This window comes from Lactuca serriola, chromosome 9, assembly GCF_051521515.1.
Source record: "Lactuca serriola cultivar US96UC23 chromosome 9, Lser_US96UC23_V15, whole genome shotgun sequence".
In the NCBI taxonomy this organism is placed as follows: Eukaryota; Viridiplantae; Streptophyta; class Magnoliopsida; order Asterales; family Asteraceae; genus Lactuca; species Lactuca serriola.
In genome coordinates, this window is record NC_136416.1 from 18,846,423 (window position 1) to 18,856,068 (window position 9,646).

Below are 9,646 nucleotides of genomic sequence, written 5' to 3' on the forward strand. Positions count from 1 at the left end.
CTAATAAATTGGGAAGTTTTTATCTTAATAAAAATAGAAAATTTTGGTTGTAAAAATTGGTCGTTACAGATTGTCACACTTGTCATGCTATTTTTTTTTGTAAAATAAATTAATATATAAAATGAACATTTCAAACATATTATTTTGTTTTTTAAATCTTAAATTTCATAAAACTTAAAAAAAATTACAACACACCAAAAAGAACAAGAATTTCAAATTACAAACCTAGAAATTTAAATAACGAAACCATGAAAATAAAATAACGGAACCAATATGTTATATTTTTTTCACGACGTCCTATTTTTCTTTTATCAACACTTCTTTTTCACGTCTGGTGAGAGTGCTAATGTCTCTCGTTAAGATCGCTATGGCATGGTTTTTTTTTCTTTCTCTTGTGCAACCATCAAATATTGTTCCAAAGACGACTTCAAGTTGTTCATTTTGCTTGTTAGTTGGTCGATGTCACTCGAACCACTTGCCGCCGCTTTTCCCTTTCGTTTGGCTCGGTCTCTTCCCATGGGACGAGTGACTCTTGGAGCCTCAAAATGCTCCTCCTCATTGAGGTCAATACCGATATGTGCATCAAACGATTGATTATGCGTCGTTCCGGATGTTTTAGTTCTTTTAAAAGAACCACCCGTAAAGACCTTTTGTCATTTTTTTAACAATTCCAAAATATTCCAAACATGTAGAAAATTGAAATTGACCTCTTTTTTATTCTGGTACACTTCAAGAGCTTTTTGCAAAATAGTTTTGTCGTTTGCACTACTTCACCATTGTCATTTGACACTCGAAAACGCCCCATTAAACTTTGTCACCACTTTGTTTACATTTCTCTACTTCGAATAAATTTGGTCTTTTTCCGATACTCTCCAAGATTCATCTCTGTGAGAAAACGCCATGTAATTTTTTTGGGAAAAAAAAGTTGGACAATCTTGGTTGTTTCCAACCACCGGATCTTCAGAAACATCCACCCACGCACGAGCTAATGCCTTTTATTTGAAAAATGTTCATTGCTTGCCGCCCTTCCACTTTTTTTGGGTTATGGTCGATTCTCTTCTGGCTCCAATTCCATTTTAGAGACGACTTCGGCTTCCCCTTGAGTTTGGAAATCATTGGGGAGTCGGGAAGATCATCAAATAGATTGAAGTCATTTTCCATTTGGGATGGGAAGTTTATTTGTGGCTAGTTTTGAAATTGGAGTTGTCTTTGAAGTTGTGGTTGGCTTTGGTATTAAGGTTGGTTTTGGTATTGTGCTTGATTTTGGTATTGGGGTTGGTTTTTGTTTTGAAATGGGTAGTAAACACCACCAAAGTGTAAATTTGGTGGAGAATAAATTGGCGATCACTTTGATTTTGAACGAAATTTGGTGAAAATGTGTGATGTGTTGGGTTTTGAGTGTTTCTTTTGGTATTTTTTTTTTGAGCTTTTGGGTTGGAAAGGGAAGCCATTTTTCTCACAAAATTGTGTTGTTTTGAGTGAAAAAATGAAGATAGTGAAGTGTGATAAAATATCATATGTAGTCGTATTTATATAGGGTAAAAATGGAGGATTTTTTGAAGAAAAAAAAAACAATCACAAAGACCCTTCCAACGTTCAAATCATTCAAACCCCCACACACTCCTCGGCCATGTGTTTGTCGGGTTAGCCGAGACAACTCTCGAGTCCACTTCGAGAAGCCTTACCTCACTAAAAGTGATTGGTATTGCATTTCAACAAAAAAAATACTCATGAGGTTGGGATGTGGCCTCGACACACACCTTCATGTGGCTTCAACATGTCGAGCAAAGACATCCTCTATGGCAAGTGGCTGCAGAGTCTCCATCTTCTCTCCTCTCTTTTACTTTATTTTTCTTCTTCTTTTCAACTTAATCTACCTCTTTTAAAAAATAAGTTAAATGTAACATCCAAAAAATCAAGGTAAATTTTTCATTTTTAAAACCAAGCCAAAAACCATAAATGTTTACAACACATAGTTTCCAAAAATTATAATCACGAATCAGAGTATCCCAAAATCAAATATCATAAAATCTGAAGGATGTGCACGATCAAGCCTTTGCCTTGCCCTTGTCCTCAGAAGCACCTGAAATCATACCCATCAAACTGCAAGCCAAAGCTTAGTGATTTCACCCAAAGTACCACACACAACCATACAGATACACCATGCATATATAAGCCATCAGCTTGACTGGATCGCCTCGCAGGGCCTACAACCTATCTTGATCGCTCTCTGGGCCTTTGGCCTGACTGGACCACCTCTCGGGCCTTCAGTTTATCCGGACCGCCCTAGGTATCTTGGCCTTCAGCACAAAGTAGGACCGCCTCAACCCAACAAACCATAATATGTCTACATAGACAATAACAATCATTAACCAACAAGTATATGTAATCATACAAATCTACCATTCTAACACATACTCAGTGAATGCAGCTAATCATATAGATCTACCAGTCTATCATATAACCATCATAACATCAATCCAATATACCAAGATACATAATTCAGTGGGCCGACATTGATGCCTTCGACCCATAAGTACAATGAGGAAGACTTACCTCATAGTCTGAAACGTAGTTGAATAGGTCACAACTCCAACTGCTAACTCTACAGGTTACCTATACATCAAACAGTGACCTAATCTCAAACTACTTCTCAAAATAACCAAAATACCCCTAAGTCAAAATCTTGGTCAAAGCCAAGGTAAAAAAGTCAAAGGTCCCACCTAAGTTGAGTACGCCCTGCGTACTCCCCTTTACTCCCAACGTAGAGGGTGCCTTCTAAATTACATGCTCCAAACATGGTATGTGTAACGTGCCTCCAAGTTCGCCCAGTGTACCATCGATGAATCTACATCTCATCAGTAAGTCCTTAATTCAATAAGACAAAGCACCAAACTTCAGATCTAGGTAATAAGGAACGTCTTAATGGATAAAGTAAACCCTTGGTCCAAAAGTCATCCAAGGCTCCAAAACTTTTGCATGGCTTAATGAGAGTGTCCAAGCTCTCATTTCTATGAATCTATGGGCTCAAAATTACAGAAAACTACATTTCAAGGACCTGGAGTAGCTCATACTCCACTAGACCAAAACTATGGGACCAAAAATGTACACAAACTCTAGACTATCAAGATCTAAGCAAATAACTCATCAAGTTCCAATATTTATACCTTCAAAGGATACTTGAGGGTGAGATACTTCTAGATCTAGGTTGCATTGAGCTTATGATTCCATAATCTTCTCCTTCCTTCAAGAACACAAAATACACACTCTCAAGCTCAAAAATGCTCACATAATGAATTAGGATTTGCAAGGGACGATTTGGGAGATGGAGGCTGATGAAGGAAAGGGTTTTGAGGGGATAAGGATGTTTAAATAGGGCTCAAACCTTAACAATTAAGGTTTGTTTCTCATATAAACATGTGTTCCACTTAAAAGAGCTACGCCAAGCATACGCCCCAAGTCCGCTTAGCGTAAGGACTAACTTTGCAACAAAATAAATACTTAGGGTCAAAATGGAAAATACCTGACGACTAGGTGTTACATTAAACATGTAGTGTAACAAAATCAGTATGATAATAACATTGCAGACAATAAGTTAAGATCACAAGGCACCAAATATAACATCACTCACTTCATCCCAAGGTTATAGGAAATCGTAGCTACAAAGTCAACAACATCCTATTTCGCAAGGGATGCCGCTCCGCACCCACTACATTGATGAGAGATATCAATTCATCAATTCAACCCAATAAAACATGGAACTTTATATCTCCTCAACTTTTCTTCCTATATTCAATGGCTTTCTCTCACGTCAAACTCTTTATCATTATGTTTTTTATTTTTTTGAAAAAATAAAATTTATGGATGGTACGAATAACATTACTTCCTAAATCAAGTATTAAATGTAATAAATTGACAACATCTTAGGTGATAACTACATGAAAGATAATGTTTGAGACATAAAATATCACCAGCCTAAGCAATTATTAACTATATGTTAACCTTTTTAGTATAGTATAAACTTTGGGAATTGATAATTAAAATAAACTCTAAAATAAATATGTTTTCTATTTGAACAAATTACAGAAATCGTCCCCGTGGTTTGTTGAAAATTACGCGTTCGGTCCCTATGTTTTTTTTGCACTCGGATCGTCGTAGGTTTTGATTTTATTGTGTTTTTCATCCCTTGCACAAATAAAAAGACTATATTGCCCTTTTTTTTCTTTTTCATTTTTTTATTATTCATTTGTTATTAAATAAGACAAATTATCAAATAAGCTTGAAATAGGACCCACCCAAAACCCTACACCCCACACTCATGTTCTCTCTCATTTCAATTCATCTGAAGAGCACTGTTACCGCCTCATAGCCACTCCCACTGGAAACACCGCCTCCCCTGAAACCACCTCTCCCCCATCGCCTGAAAATCGCAACTGAACACCGAAATCTTCCAGATATGCTTTTCACTGCCGCCCTGAAGCCACCACCGCCACAGTACCATGAAATCATCACCATCGGATCCACCACACAATGACAAGAAGGGAGGAAAACGGACAAGAGAGAATCACCGACACCCCTTCACCGAAATCTTCCAGAGGAAAACCCTTTTACAAACCCATGAAGGCAGCGGTTACCTTCACCGTCGTCGCAGGGGACGATTCCACAAATACTTATTCATGTAGATGTCGTAGAGGGAAGAACGAGGAGGGAGCAGATACATTCGATGACCGAGCCTCTCAGTGGACTGATGAGCCATATCTTCTTCCTACACTACTTCATATTTTCTTCCAACGGTGGAGAATGTGATGGTATTGGTTCCTAACGGCTTCTAGCAGTGTCCGGTGGTACATATCGATGGTTAATGATACAGACTGATGTGAGTGATATCATTTTCGGTGAGTTTTCCGACGAGTTATATCATTTCTTATATGTTCGTCGGAGATTTGTGCTTTTCAGAGCTGATAAAAAAGAGACAATTTCATGGTGGTGGTTGCTTTGTGCCTTCCACTGCCTCCCCTAAGTTGATGTTCCAGATTTGTAGTTGATTGAGCATCGATAAGTTTTCATAGGATTTAGTTTTGATTTGTGGTTTGATTTGGTTTAGTTAACAGATTGCAAGTTTTGATTTTATAAAGAGTGGTAGGGTAGTAGTTGATGGTGGAGGTTGGTGGTGGTTGTCGGAGGTGAACCGGGGATGAACCATGGTTGAACGAAGATGATGTCGGAGGTGAGCTGTGGTGGTTGAACAAAGGTTGTCAAAGATGGATGATGGAGGTGGAAGGTAGAGGGGAAGGGGAAGGGAGAAGGGTAGTTGGACCTATTTATTTATAACTTACTTATAATTTATTTTTTTGATTAATAAATAATTTATAAATATAGAAAAAATGAAAAAGAAAATGTCAAGGGCAATATAGTCTTTTTATCTTTATAAGGGACTGTAAACGCAACAAAATGGTATGTTAGGGACGGTCCGAATGCAAAAAAAAAAAGGTTAGGCTCCAACATGCAATTTTACCCAAACCATAGAGACGATTTCAGTAATTTGTTCTTTCTATTTTTATTGGTTTGTATTATATATTAACTAAAATAGAGAACGGAATTATCTAATATTGTTCTAAAATTTGATCATTATTTAAGTATAAATAGTATTACGTCAATTTTAGACATGTATTCTTGAATTAATATTATGTATTGACTTTTGGTTGGGTAATTTGCTATTCTTGTTATAAAATCAAGTTTATATTGTCACGGAGTGGGAAGAAGAATTTGCTAGATTTGCCGTCAAATTTGGCTAACGCCGTCAATCGTGTGTTATTGACCAACTCCACGTCTACCTACCCCCTTCTAGCTATCTATCCTCTATATAATAACCTTTCTCCCCACCAGACTCATAACTACAAAATTGCCTGATAAACACCACCACCATTCACCGGCATCGGCCACCAAGAACCACCATGGATCTTCTCCTCGTAGAGAAAGCTCTCATAGCTCTTTTTGCAGCCATTATCGGCGCAATCTTTATCTCTAAGCTACGTGGCAAGAAATTCAAACTTCCTCCGGGACCCATTCCAGTTCCCATTTTTGGTAACTGGCTCCAAGTTGGTGATGATCTCAACCACCGGAACTTAACTGATCTAGCCAAAAAATTCGGTGAGATCTTCCTCCTTCGCATGGGACAGCGCAACCTCGTTGTAGTGTCGTCGCCTGACCTCGCCAAAGAGGTACTCCATACCCAGGGCGTTGAGTTCGGGTCTCGAACACGAAACGTCGTGTTCGATATATTCACCGGAAAAGGGCAGGACATGGTGTTTACAGTCTACGGCGAGCACTGGCGCAAGATGCGACGGATCATGACGGTGCCGTTCTTCACCAACAAAGTTGTGCAGCAGTACAGGCACGGATGGGAGGCTGAGGCGGCTGCGGTTGTGGAGGATGTGAAGAAGAATCCAGCGTCTGCAACGGAAGGTATTGTGATCAGGAGACGGTTACAGCTCATGATGTACAACAACATGTTTAGAATCATGTTCGATAGGAGATTCGAAAGCGAAGATGATCCGTTGTTTTTGAAGCTGAAGGCATTGAATGGTGAGAGGAGTCGATTGGCACAGAGCTTCGAGTATAACTATGGCGATTTCATCCCTATTCTGAGGCCGTTTTTGAGAAGCTATTTGAAATTGTGCAAGGAAGTGAAAGAGAAAAGGCTTCAGCTCTTCAAGGACTACTTTGTTGATGAAAGGAAGTAAGTATTTCTTCTTCTTCGACTCTAATTGCTTCGTGATTTGGTCACTTTCAGAATTCAAGAACACACATGACACATCTGTGATCAAATTTAATATTACAGATTCAATCACTCAATGATTCAATTTCGAGTGATTTGATATTCAATTCGATTCAAACACTGATTCTAATCCAAACTACCATGATTCAATTACGGATCCTTTGATTATTAATTGCTTGTGGCATAGATTCTGTCATCTAGACTCGTGGAGCTAATTAGTGTTCAATTTTTGGGGGTAATACAGGAAGCTTGGAAGCACGAAGAAATTGGAGAACAATCAACTGAAATGCGCCATTGATCACATTCTTGAAGCTAAGGACAAGGGAGAGATTAACGAAGACAATGTTCTTTACATTGTTGAAAACATCAATGTTGCTGGTATGCCTATTTAGTCTCTAGTCTCTTTCATCATCTAAATGTCATAATTATATTCATTAAACATTAATTTATCGGAAAAACATTAGTTCAACTTTCTAAAACCTTCTATTAATAGATATCATGGTAAAGAAAAAAGTTATTTTACTACAGTAATATTTCTTTTTTCGAATTAATAACTAAATAAAAGATTGTGGATATATTAATTAGCCCATTTTAAACGACTCCTTTATACTTTTTGTTTTAGTCGACTTTTTTATAATACGAAGTTAACTGAATCAAATTGTCACTTTAAAGTGTCCCCAATGACAGAAAGTTCATGGCTTTTTATTGACAACTTTTATAGATGCGACATAAATAAACGTCAACATCGGAATTAATGATACATATATTTTATTATCACAAGTGGTCTTGTACCTAACACCTCTTGAAAGCCGTGCCATCTTGAAGTGGATCCAATCTTGGATTCCACTTTGACTATTTCATATTAAAAGCCAAAATTAAAATTCATGTTTAATTTACTTCACCATTTTGTTTATAAAACAGCAATCGAAACTACTCTATGGTCAATCGAATGGGGAATCGCCGAGCTCGTGAACCACCCTGACATTCAGTCAAAGCTCAGGCACGAGCTCGACACGAAACTTGGGCCGGGTGTTCAGATCACCGAGCCTGATGTTCAGAACCTCCCTTACCTCCAAGCAGTCGTCAAAGAAACCCTACGTCTCCGCATGGCGATCCCACTCCTGGTCCCACACATGAACCTCCACGATGCCAAGCTGGCGGGCCATGACATTCCGGCCGAAAGCAAGATCTTGGTCAATGCGTGGTGGCTAGCCAACAACCCTGAACAATGGAAAAAGCCCGAGGAGTTTAGGCCCGAGAGGTTTTTGGAAGAGGAAGCAAAGGTTGAGGCTAACGGGAACGATTTCAGATACTTACCTTTTGGAGTTGGGCGTAGGAGCTGTCCTGGGATTATACTGGCGTTACCAATTCTTGGTATTACAATCGGGCGTTTGATACAGAACTTTGAGTTGTTGCCACCTCCCGGACAGACTAAGATTGATACGAGTGAGAAAGGTGGACAATTTAGTTTGCATATCTTGAAGCACTCTACTGTCGTTGCTAAGCCACGGTCCTTTTAATGAATTTTGTTTATGTTTTTTGTTTTGTTAACCACGTGTTAGAGTGTTGTTGTGTGATGTGGAGATTTTGAATTTGATTTGTATATCGTTTTCTTTACTTTGTATTTGTAATCATGATATACTAATAAGTCGTCACACACACGTTTTATGTATTCCGGGTTCTCACAAACACTTGAAAAATGAAAAACGTTGATAACAAGTAAATGTGTGAAATGAGTGGGTCGAAGAAAATGGATTTCACCGGATGATCATGTTACTTATAACAATTGGTACAAGAAAATTCTATAATAACCCAATCTATTACTATTATTAAGAGCGCAAAATCATGGTGTTTTTATTTTATAAAACCATTTTATGTTATGATCAATGCTTAAAGTGATTCTTCATACGACAAACCCTAAAGAGCTCATTAAAGCATTCGCAATAGGAAATTTTCCACTACAAAAAACTCATAAAACTTGAAAAAGCTAATTGAAGAGTTTTTTCAAACTTAAAACTTTTCAATGAGTTTGTTAATTAATATGTTTTTGGTATAAGCTTTTCTAATGATTCAGTAGGTTCCATAGGTTTCAACAAATTACAACTTACACAAGAATCCTTAAATTATTAGTTGAAAAAGCTCGGCTAGTGTGGTTATAAAATGAACTATTTTATTTTAAACTTTTTCTCATTAAAAAACTCTATTAAAAATCTCTTTATATTATGGAAAAATTTCAAAAAAACCCAACGTATTTTTATCAAATGTTAAAAAAAAAACCATTATTATTTTTTAATGTACTAAAATCCTTATATTTTCTGAAGTTCTTGTTTAATATTTTTTGACCATAGAAAAACATAATCTATTTTCATGAAATGATTAAAAAAATCAATATATATATATATATATATATATATATATATATATATATATATATATATATATATATATTAGTTCATTTAAACTCTCATATTTTTTGAAAATTTTTAATATAATGAGTTATAACAATCAAAACGTTGAAAATCGATTACCTAGCATTTTCGGCTATCTAAACGTTACCGAGCTCAATGCTTTAAATGATATATATATATATATATATATATATATATATATATATATATGGTTTTTATAAGATTTTTCCTTTTATTATAGATGCTATTATCTTACCTATGATATTTTAGAAAAAGTCAACTTGTTGTCCTCCTATACGTTAAAAACCATTATGAATTTATTTACAGTAAATTACACAAATGGTTCATATGGTTTGGGATAATTTCTACATTTGGTCCCTAACTTATTTTTTTAACTCGGAATGTCCCTACAGTTTGTTTTTGTTGCGCGGTTGGTCCTTGTCTTACCTAAAAAGACTAT

General features: G+C 36.6%; 1 protein-coding gene across 1 annotated transcript; it reads left to right on the top strand.

The window, feature by feature from the left end:
• The first annotated feature begins 5,882 nt into the window (after positions 1 to 5,882).
• Positions 5,883 to 8,450, top strand: LOC145073738 (trans-cinnamate 4-monooxygenase). The gene is made up of 3 exons (XM_079020245.1): positions 5,883 to 6,739; positions 7,023 to 7,156; positions 7,700 to 8,450. Exons 1-3 carry the CDS (start codon positions 5,955 to 5,957, stop codon positions 8,296 to 8,298), a joined length of 1,518 nt encoding a protein of 505 aa, XP_078876371.1. The 5' UTR covers positions 5,883 to 5,954; the 3' UTR covers positions 8,299 to 8,450.
• The last annotated feature ends 1,196 nt before the right edge of the window (positions 8,451 to 9,646 follow it).